This window comes from Eutrema salsugineum, unplaced genomic scaffold (assembly GCF_000478725.1).
Source record: "Eutrema salsugineum unplaced genomic scaffold, Eutsalg1_0 scaffold_8, whole genome shotgun sequence".
Taxonomy (NCBI): domain Eukaryota; kingdom Viridiplantae; phylum Streptophyta; class Magnoliopsida; order Brassicales; family Brassicaceae; genus Eutrema; species Eutrema salsugineum.
In genome coordinates this window covers 7,852,007-7,871,537 of record NW_006256414.1, presented here as the reverse complement: position 1 = coordinate 7,871,537, position 19,531 = coordinate 7,852,007, and the positions used below count along the sequence as shown (strand labels likewise).

The 19,531-nt window shown below is 45.4% G+C and overlaps 1 protein-coding gene and 1 non-coding gene across 2 annotated transcripts; both read left to right on the top strand.

Annotated features, from left to right (window-relative positions):
- The first annotated feature begins 13,090 nt into the window (after positions 1–13,090).
- Positions 13,091–13,197, top strand: LOC112082705. Its single transcript, XR_002897324.1, has one exon. It is a non-coding gene; the product is annotated as a small nucleolar RNA R71 (small nucleolar RNA).
- A 2,065-nt stretch (positions 13,198–15,262) lies between these two features.
- On the top strand, positions 15,263–16,450 carry LOC112088470. Its single transcript, XM_024158755.1, has 2 exons — positions 15,263–15,805; positions 15,893–16,450. The coding sequence occupies exons 1-2, from the start codon at positions 15,263–15,265 to the stop codon at positions 16,448–16,450; spliced, it is 1,101 nt and encodes a 366-aa protein (XP_024014523.1).
- The last annotated feature ends 3,081 nt before the right edge of the window (positions 16,451–19,531 follow it).

Below are 19,531 nucleotides of genomic sequence, written 5' to 3'. Positions count from 1 at the left end.
GGGACACGAAACTTTCTTACTCTATATCGACAAAGCTTTAAGATTCGAAGAAAATGGCGAGCAACGCTAACGACGACAACAACAACACCGGTAACGGCGCGGATATGGACGCTCCAGGATCAGGCACAACGACCGCGCCGACAACAACGGCGACGACCGAAACCCATGAGGAGATGCGATACATGATAGCTGCGTTGATGAAAAAGATCGACGACCAAGACAAAAGAAACGAGGCGATTACGGCGAGGCTCGACGCAATGGCAGCAGAGCGACAGCATCCGACTTGGAGAGCCGGAGTCAACGACCCGATGGACGGAATTCGGAGACGCTTCGACTTCTCGACGCCCGCCGAAGCCTCAGGGAGTGGTGCAAGAAACTCCTCTTTTCTTCGTCCCCTCGACGAACGCACTCCTGCAGCAACCCGAGTCAACATGACCGAGCCGCCTCCACTACGCCGCAACTCCAGGCAACGAGCCGGTGAGGAAGGAGACGACGCGATCGACGTAGACGCCCAGAAAAACGACGAGACCATAAATCCGCAACAAACTGGCTCGGCTCGTCGAATCAGTGAAGAAGGACTCGCCTCGGCACCGAACGGCATCCGAACTAACGAAGTCTCCGATCCAGCCCGAGGCGATAACTGATAGACATGGCACTTTAGGGTCTCAGGGCTATCAATCCCCTTGTCAATGTAGCACAAAGAGGTTTATCAATCCAGATGTGGTGTTAGACACTAAACTATATGATCAAGTTCTTAATTCAAGCAAACAAGAGTGGGTTTTGATTAATCTAGAGACAACTATAAACATAAACAGGATTAAAGACTAATGACAATGACAAATGATATGAATATGATATGATGGAGGCATGAGATTCTAGACATGATAGTTGGTTAGGGTGCTTTGGTGTTAAACTAGAAATGCTAATGACAATGATGAGACATGATTCAAATGATTAAGAACTCTAATCTAGGTTAATCCTCTCATGAAGGCATTAACCCCTATACTAATCCATTTTCAAACCAAATTCCCATTTGTGAAACATGAATCAATATGCATTAACAAACAGCTCTTAATGATCATTCAAGTATTTAACAAATCATTCCCATGATGAAAAATTACTTAAACCTCTAACACAACTCTTTCAGGAATTTCATCAAACACTTTTGGTGCATGAAATTCCCAGAATCTAAATCTCAAGTGATTATCAAGGATCTAGCATAGAGAACAGCTGTTTAGAGAGATGAATCAATGAATCTAGCCCTAAGCACTCCTAATCTAACACTTTAGCACCCTAACCTACACATCTAGAACCTCATTAGGGTGACTACTCACTAATCATACTAATCTCTCTTAAACCTTTGCAAGTTGAGTAGATTAGCATGATTAATGATGAGAAATGGAGATGGAGATGATAGATTCCAAAGAAAACAGCTTTAAACACCCAGATCTCTTTAAACTCTCTTGATTAAACACTCAAATAAAGATATTTCTCTTCTTAATAGAGTCTTTTCACCAAAGAGGCAAGAGACAAAAGGAATAAAACTTAGTTCCTCCCAAAAAAAACCTAAAAAGTATTTATACTTCCTTAAAAACGAACCGGGTCAGCCCGGAACAAACCGGGTCCTGACCCGGCTTTAATGGATAAAGTGAGAATTACTGCGGGTCAGTCCAGTATGTCCCAGGTCGCACACCTAAGTCGCAGTAGATGAAGACTTGTCTTGTGAAGCCTGAATCGCCTTGTCTTAGCCGCACGCCTAAGTAGGAGTGTTTTGCGAGTGTTGCTGCGGCTTGGTCTCCTTCCTCTCCAACTCGCAGGGCTAAGGCGGTTTCTGGGGAATGTACAAACTGTGCGGGTTGGTCTCTATTGCAACTAGGTCGCAGGCTCAAGTCGGAGTGATTTGCGAGTGATCGTGCGGCATAGTTCCAGGCGCGGCTAACTCGCATGCCTAAGTCGCACGATTGTGGACTTAGCATTTCTCTTGCTCTTGAGCTTCAGACCTCTTCCAGTGATAGTTTACCCGCACATATCAACTCGCAGCATCAGCATTCAGGCGTTCATCTTCAGGCCTGCGGGCTAACCAAGTCGCAAGACCCTCTCGCAGCATCCAGAGCAGCTTAGACCACTTCGCATTCCGGAGAGTGTAACTCCTATGAGACTTGTCCGAATTGAATGATTTCGGTCGCAGAAGACAGAGGACTCATTTATCTCCAACTTTGGTAAAGGAAGCTTCGGTGCTTGGGAAGTGTAAGGCTTCCTGGAGGGCACATCTTTGCAGTGCATGTACACGACCAGAGAGAGGCGTTTAGACATGTTTCCATTCCGGAGACCGTATCTTTCTGCTCATAGATCCGAATTGAATGATCTTGGACGTTATGGAAAGAAGACTCAAATGTCTCTGGTTCTCATGAAGGACCCGGAAACTAAATCGGCCTGGACGTGCACCGTCCTTCGCATCCTTTAGGACTGATCTGCTCGGTCCGGAATACCTGCGAGACTGGGGTTCCTTCCGACAAGCTTATCTCTCTGCTCACGCGTCCGAATTTCACGATTCCACTTGCTACAAGACCGTGATGCAATGCTCTCCAACTTCTATGAAGCACCCGCCGTCTGAATCGGACCGGAAGGCTCCCCGGACAGGCGATTTCTGAGACACGTTCATACCCGGAGATTTTGGCCGATACACTTCATTCGCGGTACATGAAAATGGCCGGTAAAGCTTCCCGCGGTACATGGAAATGGCCGGTAAAACCTTCCTGGCCAGCGAGAATGGCCGGTAATCTCCCAGGACCCAATTTTCCACTTTTTTCAAGCTTTGCTCACCATTCCACCTCCTGGATTCATATTTTCAGCTCCATATTCACCTGATAGACACTCAAAACATGCAATATACTCATTGGGACCTAATGCATCTCCTAAGTTCTAAAACAAACCCTAAGGACGTAAAATGCATGAAATAAAACATAATTTGGAATGATTTATGCAACCTAAATGATGCAAATTATGAACATATCAACTCCCCCACACTTGTCCTTTGCTTGTCCTCAAGCAAAAAGAGCAAATGAGAGAAAGAGGTTGTATGCAATGGGAGTTCACATTTTCTTTTTGAGAGAAGTGATCACAATGAGAACTCAAGTTCATGCTCAATTATGCAATGCAAAGTCATACTCAGATATATATCAACTCAGCAAGGAATCTCCACAAGTTCATCTCTCTCTCAACTCTTTCACATTCATTAAGCTTTTATCAGGTGGATCTCATGATTCAAGGTTTAAACAAGCTGGCTTGGCTAGGGAGAGGCTATGAGATTAAAATGATCTCATCAGTGTTCAAGTGGGTTAAATGCAGCAAAGGGATCTCTCTATGAATGATCAAACTTTGGCAGAATGCTAAAGGTAAAAAGCAACCTATGCATACAAGGGCGAAGACTCATCACACCCCACCCTCTACTCAAAGCTTCCTCACTTGCTCAAAAATCCTCACTTTTCATTCTCATTTTCCTCTCACTAGGGGATTCACTTTTCACTTTTCCTCTCAAGTCTTGGAACTCAAACTTTACACAGCTCTTTTTCTTTTACAACTTCTAGCCTCTTCTTTCTTTCTTAACAAAACATTTGAGCCTTTGGCTTCTTTTCTTCCTTTTTCACTTAGAGACTAGACTCTTTCTTTTCAACAAACCAGATCTTACTTTCTCAAAACACCAAGACTGACTTCTTTTTCTTTCATTCCCCTAGTTATTTTCACTCTCTCTTTCCCACTCATCTCACCTTTTTCCACTCACCAAAGAGTCTTTTCCCCCACACTTAATCCTCGCCAAAACTCTCAGTTCCTTGATGTTGGAACACAGCACTCAATGAGACTTGCCCTTGTCGCTCTAAACCTAACACTTTCTGCTAAGTTTGATCCAAGGTGGCCTTTCAATTCACACACAAACATTGGCTTAAAAGAAGGATGGGTTCAAGGTATGGGAACTGATCCTTGATGTGGATTCAGCTACTTGAGCTAAGGAAAAGAGTGGTGAAAACAGTGGTTCTAGCTCAAGTATGTATATTGGTATCCACAAGCTTTTTTCAAACAATGCATCACAAGATATTTTCAAGTCAGGTTCAAAGTTCCCACTTAATTAGAGTTGAGTTCAATTCAAACTTGCTTCTCAGATTCAAATCATTTCAGACTTTGCAAGCACAAAAAAAGATTCACAAACATATTCAATTCAAGTTCTCAAAGTGATGTACTCTCTAGAAAACCTATCATTACTCCTTGCAAGATGCAACCTACATGCAAATGCAATCTAGACTCAATCCTAAAAATGAGAATGCAACTACATGATCATTTTTTTTGTGTAAAATTTTCAGATTTTTCCATTTTTTGGTTTTTATATGCACTTAGATGAATATGCAACTAGAATGTGACTCAAGACTCAAAGTGTAAAATAAGAAAATAGAAAACATGATTAGTTAAGGATAAAACTCCTCCCCCACACTTAGATAACACAGTCCCTTGTGTTATAAAAGTATGAGAAAGAAGTGAAACCAAAGCAAACAGGCAAAATGCAAAAGAGAAAGAAAATCTACATGCTATTTACAAGGTTTTGAGTGGTACCTAGTGGCTGTTGAAATCGGACCCCAATGAGTAGGAGGGGTTCGATGTGTGGCCTGACGGTGTTTCCCAAGAATGGTGGCTGGCTTCATCACTTCCGTCGTCAAGATCTACCCAAGTGGTTCCATATGTGACCAAGGCTGTGCAGTTCATGGAACTCTCCCCAACTTCCTCTCTGTTCCTTGGTGAAACCGGTGCTGGAGCTCCACCTTTGCAAGGGTTTTCAAGCTTCTTGATCCTCTTCTTCATCTCCTTGATGCATTTGGCCATCTTGTGGATGGTTTTGTCTTGGTACTTGCACCATTGTTGGAGAATACCAATCTTCTGTTGAGCTCTGAACCCTGAAGTGCCTGGTTCCTCCCAGTTGTAATCATCAAAGTGATATCTGTTTCCACCAAGACGTTTTTGAGGTGGGGGCAGATCGTCTTCTTGAGCACCAGCTGCACTTGTGGTAGCATCTTCAGCGGTTGCTTTCTTTCCCTTGGAGGCTTCTTCTCTGCAAGCTTGCTTGTATGTGAGGATTGGTGGATCAGTTTGGACATTGTACAGCTCTTCCTTCAGCAAGAAGAAGTGAATGTTCCTTTTAACTTGGACTGTGGTGATGGAGGGATTGGGTAGGAGAACTTGGGCTGGCTCGCTGATGAGTGTCTTGAAGTTGTAGACTACCTTGGTACCCACTCTTCCTTGGAGGAAGCCAATCCTACACAAATGTGCTTCATTAATCAGATCAATCTTTGCCTTGTTCTCCTTGAATCTATACCCCATGGCTTTCAAGATCTTTGTTACCACCCATCCATGGGTCAGCTTTGCATCTTGCTTAGTAGAACCCCACATGCACTTTTTGTAGAACATCAAAGACCTTGCTAATTGAGATGCAAGGCAAAGTGGGTATTCATACCCTTCATAGGGTTCCCCATCTTCATGTGTTGGCATCAGCGGTCTCAGCCCTACACCAAGAAGCATCAGATCTCCCTTGTGAACTCTTCCAACATCAATCTTGAAGTAAAAGCTGTGAGAGAGAATCTTGTGTACATATCTCAGAACTGGGTTCCTTATCCAAGAGGCCTTTGCTGTTCCAGCTGTGTACTTCCCAGAAGCAATTGATCTCCATAGAAGTTGGATCTCATCTTTTCTGAGATTGACCTGGTTGGAGAGAAGTTCATTTCTAGGTGCTGAAAACCCAAAGATCTTATTCAATTCTCTGAATGACACTGAATACTCCTTCCCTTTCACAGTAAACTCCACATGTCCAAGTCCATCTCCTTGAATGATTCTTGAATCCCTTGGGTAGTAAATGAAAGCTTCAAAGGAGGCTAAGAACTCTTGGGACTCTTGCTCATAAGCGATTTCTCTCATCTCCAAAAGTGACTCAACACCCATGTTCCCAAGCAAAGTCTTGACATCTTCATAGAGGCCAATCTTCTTCAGAAAGTCCAAATCAGGGAATCTCCCTTGCTGGATCTCTATCTGCTGAAACTTAGCCAGATAATCAAGTGTTTCTGGTTCAGTTGTCTTGAACTTCTTTGATCCCTCTTCAATGGTGCCTTGGGAACCACCAGCTGAGCTGCTGGAGTCACTTTCAGTCTGTTCACTCTCAGATATCACAGCCAACTGTTTCCCCTTTTTCTTGGAGCCAGAAGCAACCACCAAAGCTCTTCCTTCAGGCCTTGTCCTTTTTGGCGCTGGATCACACTTTCCTTGCTTTGTGGTATTCTTTGCACCCTGACCTTTGTCTCTTGGCTTTGAAGTTCCTGAGACCAAACCTTTGCCTTTTGATGCAGGGCCCTTCTTCTTGGCCAAAGAGTTGGTTCTTTCAGTCATCTGCCAAGAGATTCCCAAAAATATTGTTAGTACAAGGTTAAGCCGCACAAAAGTCTTCAAAATTTTGAAAAAAAATTGTTGCAAGAATCGATATCAACAGCACATGGACAAGTTTCTCAAGCCAAGAATCAATCAAATAAATTCATAGCAATGCAAAAACAAGAGTGCAAAGCAGGGACTCAGCAAGAAACCAATTCATCTCTTTAAAAAGAAAATCGATTTCTTTCATGAATTACTTGCAACAATTTTCAAAATTCAAGAACAAGTAATTACCAACAAAGTGCTCTGTTTTCCAAGAATATCTATCACCCTAGCATTTATAAAAGTAATCCCAAGGTCTAAAACAACCTATCAGAATCGATTCCACACCTTAAAGTTCAAAAATCACCATTGAAGAACATGGAAAGAGATGAGTTTTAACAGGATGAAATACCTTGGGATTAAGATGCAACGAGTTCAAAATGCAATCAGGATGATGTTAACAACTCAAAAACGAGCTCAGAGCTCTTTGAATCAACAATTTTGGTGGAGAAATGAGAGAGATATGGTGAAAACAATGGAGAGAAATGAGAGAGAGAGTTGCAAACTCGGGTTTGTAGTGAGGAAGAGAGAGTGTGGGGTAGAGTCAAGCCTTTGGACTGGTGGTCAATAGATCTATTTTGACCAGTCAAGGCTTTGACCCATCCTTTTCTCATTGACCGGCCTCCTTTCTCTCTTTTGTGCGTCCGGAAACTGTTGGGATCGAGCCGTGTGACCGTCTCGGTGTAAAACCGGAAATAATTTTGTGCGACCTGGTCATCCTCTGTCTAACCCGCACAACCATCCCGCAGCATTTGGTACTTAGGCATTCTAGCCGTTCCTCTTTTTGCTGCGACTTGGTTTCCTATGCTTCTAGGTCGCACGCCCACGCCGCAGGGTTTTGTCACTTAGGCTCCTTAGCCGTTCTCTTCATGCTGCGACCTAACCTTCCTCTTTCCAGGTCGCACGACCATCTCGGAGTGAATTGCGAATGATCGTGCGACTTAGCCTCCTTGGGTTTCAAGCCGCAGCACCAGGTCGCACAGGTTTGGACTTAGGCGTTTTGTACTCCTCCTGTTTAGTGCGGCCTGGCCTTCCTCTTTTCAGGTCGCACGACCATCTCGGAGTAGATTGCGAATGATCGTGCGACTTAGTCTCCCAGGGTTTTAGGCCGCAGCACCAGGTCGCACAGGTTTGGACTTAGGCGTTTTGGACTCCTCCTGTTTAGTGCGGCCTGGCCTTCCTCTTTTCAGGTCGCACGACCATCTCGGAGTAGATTGCGAATGATCGTGCGACTTAGTCTCCCAGGGTTTTAGGCCGCAGCACCAGGTCGCACAGGTTTGGACTTAGAACCTTTGGCCTTCTTCTTTCTGGTGCGGCTCAGCGTCTACGCTTCTAGGTCGCACGCCCAAGCCGGAGTAAATTCCGAACCTTGCTGCGCCCTGGCTCCCTTTTTTCTGACCCGCACTCCTATCCTGCAGTAAATGGGACTTAAATCTCTGGCCTTAAACACTTCTCTCAGCTCTCTCACATGCTTCTTTCCATTCATCACTGAGCTATGTCCTCCAAAGATCACCTAGTACCTGAGACCAACTCACAAAACCCATCAAAAAGTTCTAAAACATAAGAGAAAAGAGAAGAAATCAGAAGAACTATGTACAAAGATAAGCTTGGGGTGTCTCCCAAGAGCACTTTGTTTAAAGTCTCTAAGTTTGACTTTGAGAACCTGGTTAACAGGCTGGTGGATCAAGAAGAGGAACTGTTGTAGCTTCCTCTTTCCCTTGTGAAACTAAGTAATGCTTGATTCTCTGTCCATTCACCACAAATTCCTGACCATTCTTTCCTTCCAAGACAATGGCACCATAAGGCCTCACTTCAAGAACTTTGAAAGGTCCAGACCACCTAGACTTAAGCTTTCCTGGAAACAACTTAAGTCTGGAGTTGAAAAGCAAGACCAAATCACCACACTTGAACTCTCTCTTTAAAATCTTTTGGTCATGCAGGACTTTGGTCTTCTCCTTATAGATCTTTGAGCTTTCAAAAGCCTCAAGCCTAATCTCCTCAAGTTCATGGAGTTGCATGATCCTTTTCTCTTGAGCTGTCTTGATATCAAAGTTTAGAAACTTCACAGCCCACATAGCTTTGTACTCCAACTCAACAGGAAGGTGGCAGCTCTTCCCATATAGCAGACTGAATGGTGATGTTCCAATTGGAGTTTTAAAGGCAGTCCTGTAAGCCCATAATGCATCATCTAGCCTTTTGCTCCAATCTCTTCTGCTTGAGCTAACAGTCCTCTCCAGAATGGCCTTGATCTGTCTATTGGATACTTCAACCTGGCCACTAGTTTGAGGATGATATGGAGTATCTATCTTGTGTTTAACTCCATGCTTTCTCAATAAACCTTCTAGAGTCTTGTTCACAAAATGGGATCCTCCATCAGAGATGACAACCCTTGGAACTACAAACCTTGGGAAGATGATGTTCTTGAACAGCCTCACTACAACCTTGGAATCATTGGTAGGGGAAGCAATGGCCTCAACCCATTTGGACACATAGTCCACAGCAACAAGTATGTATTGATTTCCATAGGATGAAATGAAAGGTCCCATAAAGTCAATCCCCCAGCAATCAAAGATCTCAACCTCTAGAATGGGGTTTTGAGGCATCTCACTTCTCTTAGATATGTTCCCATGCCTCTGACAGGCATCACATGCTGCAACCACCAACTGGGCATCTTTGAACATTGTAGGCCACCAGAACCCACTTTGAAGAACCTTTGCTACAGTTTTGAATGCCCCCATGTGACCTCCAAAAGCAGAACCATGACATTCCTGCAACACAGGTTGCATCTCCTCTTCAGCAAGACACCTTCTGTATAGCTGATCCTTGTTCAGAACATAGAGGTAGGGCTCATCCCAATAGTATCTCTGGACATCTCTGAAGAGCTTTTTCCTCTTGTAAGCATCCAATTCAGGAGGCTCCACCCCACATGCAAGATAGTTCACTATGTCTGCAAACCAAGGCATCCTCCTTTCTTGAATGCTCTCTACTTCCTCAAACTCCAAGTAGGAATGGAGCACCATCAGAGACTCTTCAGGCAAAGCATCATCTATGGGAACTTTTTCTTCAATCCTCAGCCTTGAGAGATGGTCTGCAGCACCATTCTCAATCCCCTTTTTATCAAGCACCTCCATATCAAACTCTTGGAGCAATAGAACCCATCTCAACAGCCTTGGTTTGGCATCTTTCTTGGTCATCAAGTACCTGAGGGCTGCATGATCAGTATACACAATGACCTTTGATCCCACCAGGTAGCTTCTGAACTTATCAAAGGCAAAAACTATTGCCAGCATTTCCTTTTCAGTTGTAGCATACTTCTCTTGGGCAGAGTCAAGTGTTCTACTGGCATAGTAGATCACATGCAACTTCTTGTCTTTCTTTTGTCCAAGTACTGCTCCAACAGCAAAGTCAGAAGCATCTGTCATGACCTCAAAAGGTAGGGACCAGTCTGGTGCCTGAACTATTGGTGCACTAACCAATGCCTCCTTGATCAACTTAAAGGCTTCTTCACATTCAGCATCAAAGGTGAAATCCACTTCCTTACACAACAGTCTTGTTAAGGGCCTGGCAATCCTTGAGAAGTCCTTTATGAATCTTCTATAAAACCCTGCATGACCCAGGAAGCTCCTTATCCCTTTAACAGAAATGGGGGTTTGCAGATTTACCATCACTTCCACCTTTGCCTTATCAACCTCAATGCCCTTTTCAGAGATCTTGTGCCCAAGAACTATCCCTTCTTGCACCATGAAATGACACTTCTCCCAGTTCAGCACCAAGTTGTGTTGCTCACATCTCTCCAACACCTGTGTCAAATTAGAGAGACAATCCGAGAAGGAGGAGCCATAGACACTAAAGTCATCCATGAACACCTCAACTTTCTCTTCAATAATGTCAGAGAAAATGTGCATCATACATCTTTGAAAAGTGGCCGGTGCATTACATAAACCGAAAGGCATTCTCCTATAAGCGTAAGTGCCATAAGGGCATGTGAATGTTGTTTTCTCTTGATCTCTTGGATCTATGGGAATTTGGAAAAATCCAGAGTACCCATCGAGAAAACAAAAATAAGGATGATTAGCTAACCTTTCAAGCATTTGATCAATGAATGGTAAAGGAAAATGATCTTTTCTAGAAGCAGAATTCAATTTCCTATAGTCAATGCACATGCGATGGCCAGTTATTGTTCTTTGAGCTATGAGTTCATCCTTATCGTTTTTCACCACTGTGATCCCACCTTTCTTGGGCACAACATGAACAGGAGACACCCATCTTGAGTCAGAGATTGGGTAAATTATCCCTGCCTCAAGAAGCTTTAGTATCTCCTTCTTAACCACTTCCCTAAGGTTGGGGTTAAGTCTACGTTGGTGCTCAATAGAGGACATAGATTGGTCCTCTAGGTGGATCCTATGGGTGCAGATGTCAGGAGAGATCCCTCTAATATCAGCCAAAGAATACCCTATGGCTCTCCTGAACTTTCTTATTTCATTCAGCAATGCACTCTCTTGGTCCTCTAATAGGCTATCATTGATGATGACAGGATATGTGGAGTTTAGTCCTAAGAAAGCATACCTGAGCCCTGTTGGTAGAGGTTTGAGCTCAACAGAGGGTGCATCAGCCTCATTCCAGTCCTGGTCCAAGCTGCTTTGGCTGGTGACTGATTCTTGGATTGCCAAAACCTCAGTGCCATTCTGTTCCAGCTCCACAAACCTTGTCTCAGGACCCAGCTCTCTTGCATTGTCCAGATACAGCTTATACCCTTCACTTGCTTCAGCCAAGATCCCATTGTCTCCTTGTTCTTGAGTTAGAGTAGCTTGAAGAGGATCCTCAGTGTTCAGCTCCTCAAGCAACTCATCAGCCAACTGATCCATTGTCTCTACATAGAAACATTGACCTTCAATGGTGGGCTTCTTCATCATCTCATTCACATCAAACTTGAGCTTTTCAGACCCAAGTTGAAGCTCTATTATCCCACCTCTCACATCAATAATAGCTCCTGCAGTGGCTAAGAATGGTCTGCCCAAGATAAGAGGATCTACTGGCTCTTCATCCATCTCCAGCACAACAAAATCTGTTGGAACCTCAAAACCACCTATCTTGACAGGTAGATCTTCCAACATACCAACAGGCAATCTAACTGATCTATCTGCAAGGATAAGAGAAATCTTTGAAGGTTTGAAAACTCTAAAGCCCAGCTTCTGTGCTATGGAGAATGGCATCAAGCTGACTGATGCTCCTAAATCACAAAGACATCCAGAGAATAGAAGAGGTCCAATGGCATAAGGGAGTGTGAAGCTCCCTGGATCAGTTAACTTCCTTGGAATGGACTTCCTCTGAATGATAGCACTGCATTCATGACTTAGTACTACCATGCCTTGAAGCTCTTTTGTCTTGTTCAGAATAGCATCCTTCAAAAACTTCCCCATCTTTGGCATCATTAAGAATGCATCAATGAGAGGCATTGTGAGTGGTGTCTCTTTGAGTGCCTTCTCAAATACAGCTCTTGCCTTGTCCACTAGTTGCTTCTTAAATGTCCCTGGAAATGGGAGCTTGGGTTGGTATGGAGGTGGTAGCACATACTTCTTCTCTGGTTCTGGTTCCTTTGCTACCTCTTTACCCTTTTCTGACCTTGGTTTCTCAGCAACTTGATCATCCTTTAAGGCTGCCTCCCCCTCAGGTTGATCATTGTCCTCAATGATCACATTGTTGTTCTCAATACCAGGTAACTCCTTGCCACTCCTCAGTGTAATGGCCTTGGCATATTCCTTGGGGTTGGGTTCTGGTTTTCCAGGTAGGTGACCTTGGTTCCTTGAGCTTGATGCCTGGTTTTGCTTCAGTTCCTTGATTTCCTGCTGCATAGTCTGTTGACCCTGAAGTAGTTGTTGCAGAATACCAACCATATCTGTACCCATCTGTGGCTGCTGTTGAACCATTGGTGGCTGAAACTGTTGTTGAACCGGCGCCTGCTGTTGGAACTGTGGTGGACCAAACCCTGGTGGTGCCTTTGGCTGCTGTGAAGTGTAACCAGTGCCCTGAAATGGTTGCTGTTGCTGACCAAAACTCTGATTCTGACCAAATTGATTCTTGGGTTGGAATGACCCTTGAAAGTTGTGCTTGGGAACAAAGTTCTTTGGAGCTTGAGAATTGGGATAGACCTGGTCTTGTGGGTTAGCTACATTGGTGTTCCTGTAAGAGAGGTTTGGATTGGCATTACCATACTGATATCTTTGGAACCTCTGATTCCCAATGTAGGGTAAGACCTTCTTCACTTATGTTCTCAAAAATTTGAGAAGGTTCCTCATACTCTCCAACAAAATGCATTGGCTTCTGAGTGGTGAATTTCAGCTTGTCCAATTCACTCCTCAACTCCTTAACTTCTCTGGTGAGCCTCTGTTCTGAGCTTGAACCTTCAGACCTATTTGATCTGTCATAGTCTTCACCATAAGTATCATTGCTCAATGCTAAGTTCTCCACTAGCTCTAAAGCAGCATGAATCTCTTTACCCAGAAAGTTCCCATTGGAAGCAGTATCCAGCTGGTTTCTAATCTTGGGAAGAGCTCCCCTATACAGTGTGCTGAGAAGAGAAGCCTCACTAAACCCATGGTGTGGGCATTGGTTTGTGTAGCTCCTGATTCTCTCATATGCTTCACCAAAACTTTCATTGCTTTGCTGAGTGAAGCTAGAGATTTGGTTCCTTAGTTTTGCAGTTCTTGAGGTAGAGAAGAACTTAGATAAGAAGGCTTGCTTGCATTGCTCCCAGGTTTGAATGGAGCCTCTTGGAAGATTCTTCTCCCATTGATGAGCTTTATCACCAAGACTGAATGGGAATAGTCTTAGCTTAAAGCTGTCTTCTGAAACTCCATTTATCTTGGTCAGATCACACACCTTATCAAACTGGTCCAAGTGTTCCAAGGGATCTTCCATTGCTAACCCATGGAACTTTGAGTTCTGGACCATATTCAGCAATGATGCTTTCACTTCAAAGTTGTTGTTCTGCACAGGTGGTGCCTGAATACCAGCTCCATACTGATGAGCATTGGCCCTGTCATTTTCGCCAACATAGATTTGGGGTTGCTCATATCTTCTTTGTTGTGGTTGGAAAGGGTGGGGTTGGTGGTGCACCTGGTGTCTTTGTTGAACATTGGCCTGATGCCTCTGTTGATGAGCCTGAGCTTGTCCCTGGTGGACATAGGCTTGTTGGTGGTGCACCTGTTCCTGCTGAACATTGCCCTGGTGAAACCCCTGACCAACTCCAATACCAGCTCCTTGACCTTGAGCCTGTTGCTCCTGAACTGGTTGTTCCATATCTACCACGTGATCTCCTTGTTCTGCCATCTCAGTCTGATCAATGTGTCTACCACGTCTGTCTCTTCTCCTCCTTGGTACCAAAAGGTTGATGTTGTCGTTTAGAGGAAAAGGAGGACCACAGCTTCTTGATCTAGACCTGGTGTTCATACACCTGAAATCACAAACAGAACTTGAAAGGAATCAGTAAAAACAAGAAAGTAAGCACTTGATCTCAAGAACAGATCAGAGCTTAATGCTAATCAAACCACAATTTGGCAACGGCGCCAATTGATAGACATGGCACTTTAGGGTCTCAGGGCTATCAATCCCCTTGTCAATGTAGCACAAAGAGGTTTATCAATCCAGATGTGGTGTTAGACACTAAACTATATGATCAAGTTCTTAATTCAAGCAAACAAGAGTGGGTTTTGATTAATCTAGAGACAACTATAAACATAAACAGGATTAAAGACTAATGACAATGACAAATGATATGAATATGATATGATGGAGGCATGAGATTCTAGACATGATAGTTGGTTAGGGTGCTTTGGTGTTAAACTAGAAATGCTAATGACAATGATGAGACATGATTCAAATGATTAAGAACTCTAATCTAGGTTAATCCTCTCATGAAGGCATTAACCCCTATACTAATCCATTTTCAAACCAAATTCCCATTTGTGAAACATGAATCAATATGCATTAACAAACAGCTCTTAATGATCATTCAAGTATTTAACAAATCATTCCCATGATGAAAAATTACTTAAACCTCTAACACAACTCTTTCAGGAATTTCATCAAACACTTTTGGTGCATGAAATTCCCAGAATCTAAATCTCAAGTGATTATCAAGGATCTAGCATAGAGAACAGCTGTTTAGAGAGATGAATCAATGAATCTAGCCCTAAGCACTCCTAATCTAACACTTTAGCACCCTAACCTACACATCTAGAACCTCATTAGGGTGACTACTCACTAATCATACTAATCTCTCTTAAACCTTTGCAAGTTGAGTAGATTAGCATGATTAATGATGAGAAATGGAGATGGAGATGATAGATTCCAAAGAAAACAGCTTTAAACACCCAGATCTCTTTAAACTCTCTTGATTAAACACTCAAATAAAGATATTTCTCTTCTTAATGGAGTCTTTTCACCAAAGAGGCAAGAGACAAAAGGAATAAAACTTAGTTCCTCCCAAAAAAAACCTAAAAAGTATTTATACTTCCTTAAAAACGACTAATTTCTAAAACATCTCCTAATGCATCTCCTAAGTTCTAAAACAAACCCTAAGGACGTAAAATGCATGAAATAAAACATAATTTGGAATGATTTATGCAACCTAAATGATGCAAATTATGAACATATCAATAACCCAACCGAAGCGGACGAAAATCCCCAATGGAACGAGCAGGAAGAGCGCGAAGACGAGCCGAGGCGAGAGGAGCGGGAGCGACTCCCCCAATCAAAGGGAATGACTTGCGCACAAACCCTCGAGCTTAAAGAGCTGCGAGCCTCTATGGCTCGAACGGTAGCTGAAATACGCGCTATGAAATCCCAAGTGCACAACGCGACAAGTGCCGCACCCGAAATCGACCGAATGCTCGAAGAAACCCAAAGAACCCCGTTCACTGCAAGGATCACGGAAGCCAGGATTCCCGAGCCAGGGAAGGTGAGAATTCCGTTCTACGAAGGAACAACCGACCCAAAAGCACACATCACAGCGTTTCGAATAGCGATGGGGCGAGCCTTCACAAAGAACGCCGCTAAACTCACCGAGCGCGAAGTGGATGCCGGATACTGTCTGCTCTTCGTGGAGCATCTCAAGGGAGCCGCACTCGAATGGTTCTCAAGGCAGGAACGAAATTCAATCGGCAGTTTTCAGCAGCTCTCCGCCTTGTTCCTTAAACAATACTCGATGTTTATGGACAGAGGAACATCTGATGCCGATCTATGGACACTATCTCAAGGACCGAACGAACCGCTTCGGGATTACATGACGCGATTCAAGGCGGTCGTATCCAAAATAGAAGGGATAAGCGACAAGGCTGCACTCGAGGCTCTGAAACGATCCTTGTGGTACAAATCCGAATTCCGCCGCGAGATGGCTCTCAATACGCCGCAAACAATTCAAGACGCGTTGCACCGATCATCAGACTTCGTCGTAAACGAGGAGGAAATGAAAAACTTGGACGAGCAGTACGAAGCCACGAAAGCAGCGATCCGAAGCTCAATTTTGCCACGCCCAGCAAAGAAGGGCAATCCATCAAGCAACGCGGCAACGCAGAGTTCGGAAGAGCCCAGGAGCGGAGGTGCCCATAACTACCAGGTCAGCTCCGGACGCGGAAGAGGAGAGCCTCGCAACAATACTTGGGTAAGAAAGTCAGCCAACTACGACGAGAAGGCTTTCTGCGAGTATCACCAGACCTACGGACACTCAACAGCTCAATGCTGGACCCTGGAACAAAGCTCGCAGCCAAAATGGCAGCAGGAGAGCTCCAAAACGCGGTCAGCCTCAAGGACCTCGTCCCTAACGAACAACAGGAAAAAGCCGAGCCGAACGGTGCGGCGGAACCAGCGAATCCTCCCAGACGAGGCGACAACCCCAAGCGGGACAGGCGAGACGAACCTGAAGAGCGACCCGAGCCGAGGCAAAGGATAAATATGATCATGGGTGGATCCCAGTACTATCAAGATACCGTTTCCTCAATCAAAGCCTATCAGCGCCGAGCCGAAGCAAAGGAGAATTGGACAGAGCCGACTGACATCCCAAACACGGTGATCTCTTTTGCTGAGGAGGAAACAGCAGGAATCGATCGACCTCACAATGATCCGTTAGTAGTTGAGCTAACGATCAGGGATCATGACGTAGCAAGGGTGCTCATCGATACTGGAAGCTCGGTGAATGTCGTCTTCAGGGAAACGCTCAGAATAATGGGAATCGACCTCTCCGAGGTGGAGGCAATCCCCAAACCTCTAACCGGATTTTCGGGAGAAACGACGATGACTATGGGAACGATCAGGCTTCCTGTGGTAGCTGGCGGAGTCACCAAGATCGTCGAGTTTTGCGTCACTGACCTCCCAGCCATCTATAACGTCATCATGGGAACCCCTTGGATCAACGGGATGAGGGCAGTACCTTCCACCTATCATCTTTGTCTCAAATTCCCAACTCCATCAGGTGTCAAAACGATATGGGGAAATCAGAAGGAATCAAGAAATTGCTTCCTAACCGAGCACAAGCTAAGGAACCCCGTCACCGACGCACGAGCTGACATAGACCGCAAAAAGATGAAGACAGACAGAGAGCCCGCGAACGAGCTCTCCAAACTCTTATAGCAATTACAGATCGCGGAGAGCCGCGAAACACGCACCGAGCCAATATGTGACGCAGTGGACTCGTTTTGCATAGACGAGGCGCATCCGGAGTGGTGCGTCGAAATTGGAACACAACTAGGCGAACCCCTGAGAAGCAAGCTCCTTTCCCTCCTCAAGGAAAACATCGATACCTTTGCCTGGACGGCGGAAGACATGCCAGGCATCAGCGTCGACGTAACCTGTCACGAGCTTAATGTGGATCCAACCTTCAAACCAGTCAAGCAGAAAAGAAGAAAGCTTGGTCCAGAACGAGCTAAAGCAGTCAACGCCGAAGTTGAGAGATTACTCAAGGTAGGATCAATCGCCGAGGCCAAATATCCGGACTGGCTCGCAAACCCGGTGGTTGTGAAGAAGAAGAACGGCAAGTGGCGAGTCTGTGTGGATTTCATCGACCTCAACAAGGCGTGCCCAAAAGACAGCTTTCCCCTGCCACATATCGACCGGCTCGTCGAGGCCACTGCGGGGAACAAACTATTAACGTTTATGGACGCGTTCTCTGGCTATAATCAGATCCTGATGCATCCTGATGATCGGGAAAAAACGGCATTCATAACCGATCGCGGGATATATTGCTACAACGTCATGCTGTTCGGGCTCAAAAACGCAGGAGCAACGTATCAACGGCTCGTCAACAAAATGTTTGCAGCTCAGCTCGGGAAAACTATGGAGGTATACATCGACGACATGTTAGTTAAGTCACTCGAAGAGGAAGACCACGTCGCGCACCTACAAGAATGTTTCGAACAGTTGAACAAACACAACATGAAGCTAAATCCGGCGAAGTGCAGGTTCGCAGTCACCTCGGGAGAATTCCTCGGCTATCTGGTAACCCACCGAGGCATAGAAGCAAACCCCAAACAGATTAAGGCGTTAGTTGAAATGCCCTCTCCAAGGACGAAGCGCGAAGTACAAAGGTTAACAGGAAGAGTCGCTGCGCTAAATCGATTTATCTCCCGTTCCACGGACAAATGCCTGCCTTTCTATGACACCCTCAGAGGAAACAAGAAATTTGAATGGGACGAACGATGTGAGACGGCTTTCCAAGAACTGAAGACTTATCTGGCGAGCCCGCCAATTTTAGCAAAACCGGTCGAAGGAGAGCCGCTCTTCCTCTACATCGCGGTGTCTGCTACAGCTGTAAGTGGGGTATTAATCAGAGAAGAACGATCCGAGCAAAAACCCATTTTCTACATCAGCCAAACACTGACCGACGCTGAGACCCGCTACCCACAAATCGAGAAGGTCGCCCTAGCCGTCGTAGTCTCGGCTCGCAAGCTGCGCCCATACTTTCAGTCGCATTCGATTGTTGTGCTCGCCACCCTTCCGCTGCGCTCGATCCTGCACAGCCCAAGCCAATCCGGTCGGCTCGCCAAGTGGGCCATAGAGCTGAGCGAATACGACATCGAGTATCGGAATAGGTCGTCTGCAAAATCACAAGTGCTCGCTGATTTCCTCATCGAACTCCCGGCCGAAGCAACAAACGAGCCAACCCTAGACGAAGTATGGACATTGCATGTCGACGGCTCGTCATCTAAACATGGCTCGGGAATAGGAATCCGCCTTACCTCTCCCACCGGAGAAATACTTGAGCAGTCTTTTCGCCTGAACTTCCACGCCTCGAACAACAAAGCGGAATACGAAGCACTGATCGCCGGCATACGGCTAGCACAAGGAATCAGAGTTCGAAAAATAAGAACCTTCTGCGACTCGCAGCTCGTAGCATGTCAGTTCAACGGAGAATACGAGGCGAAGGATGGACGTATGGGCGCTTACCTCAAAGTGGTCCGGGAGTTGGTGCAAAAGTTTGATGAGTTCGAACTAACTCGCATTCCCCGAGGAGAAAACACCTCGGCCGACGCCTTAGCAGCACTCGCTTCGACCTCGGACCCGGACCTCCGACGAACGATCCCAGTCGAATTCATCGAACGCCCTAGCATCGAAGAAGTAGAAGGAGTTCGGCTGATAAATCCCCCTGAACAAGAACCAGAAGACGACGAAGCCATTCCGATGGAGGAAGACGCCTCGTCGGCCGAGCCGGAATACGGCTGCGACAAAGAATGGCTCGGGGCCATCCGAACGTACATCGCCGACGGAGAGGTGCCAACTGACAAATGGGAAGCCCGCAAGCTCAAAGCTCAGGCAGCACGTTATGTCCTCGTCGATGGCGAGGTGTTTAAATGGAGATTTTCGGGGCCTCTCATGACATGCGTCGAAGGACCGGAAGCACGAAAGATCATGCACGAGGTGCATAGCGGCGCGTGCGGTAACCACTCCAGCGGAAGGTCGCTCGCTATCAAGATAAAACGGCACGGCTACTTCTGGCCTACAATGGTCAAAGACTGCGAGAAATTCACGGCGAAATGCG

Coding starts and splice junctions, on each gene's coding strand:
- LOC112088470 (XM_024158755.1), top strand. CDS start 15,263: ATGACTTGCGCACAAACCCTCGAGCTTAAAGAGCTGCGAGCCTCTATG. Junction 15,806..15,892: donor TGACGCGATTCAAGGCGGTC/GTATCCAAAATA, acceptor TTCCGCCGCGAG/ATGGCTCTCAATACGCCGCA.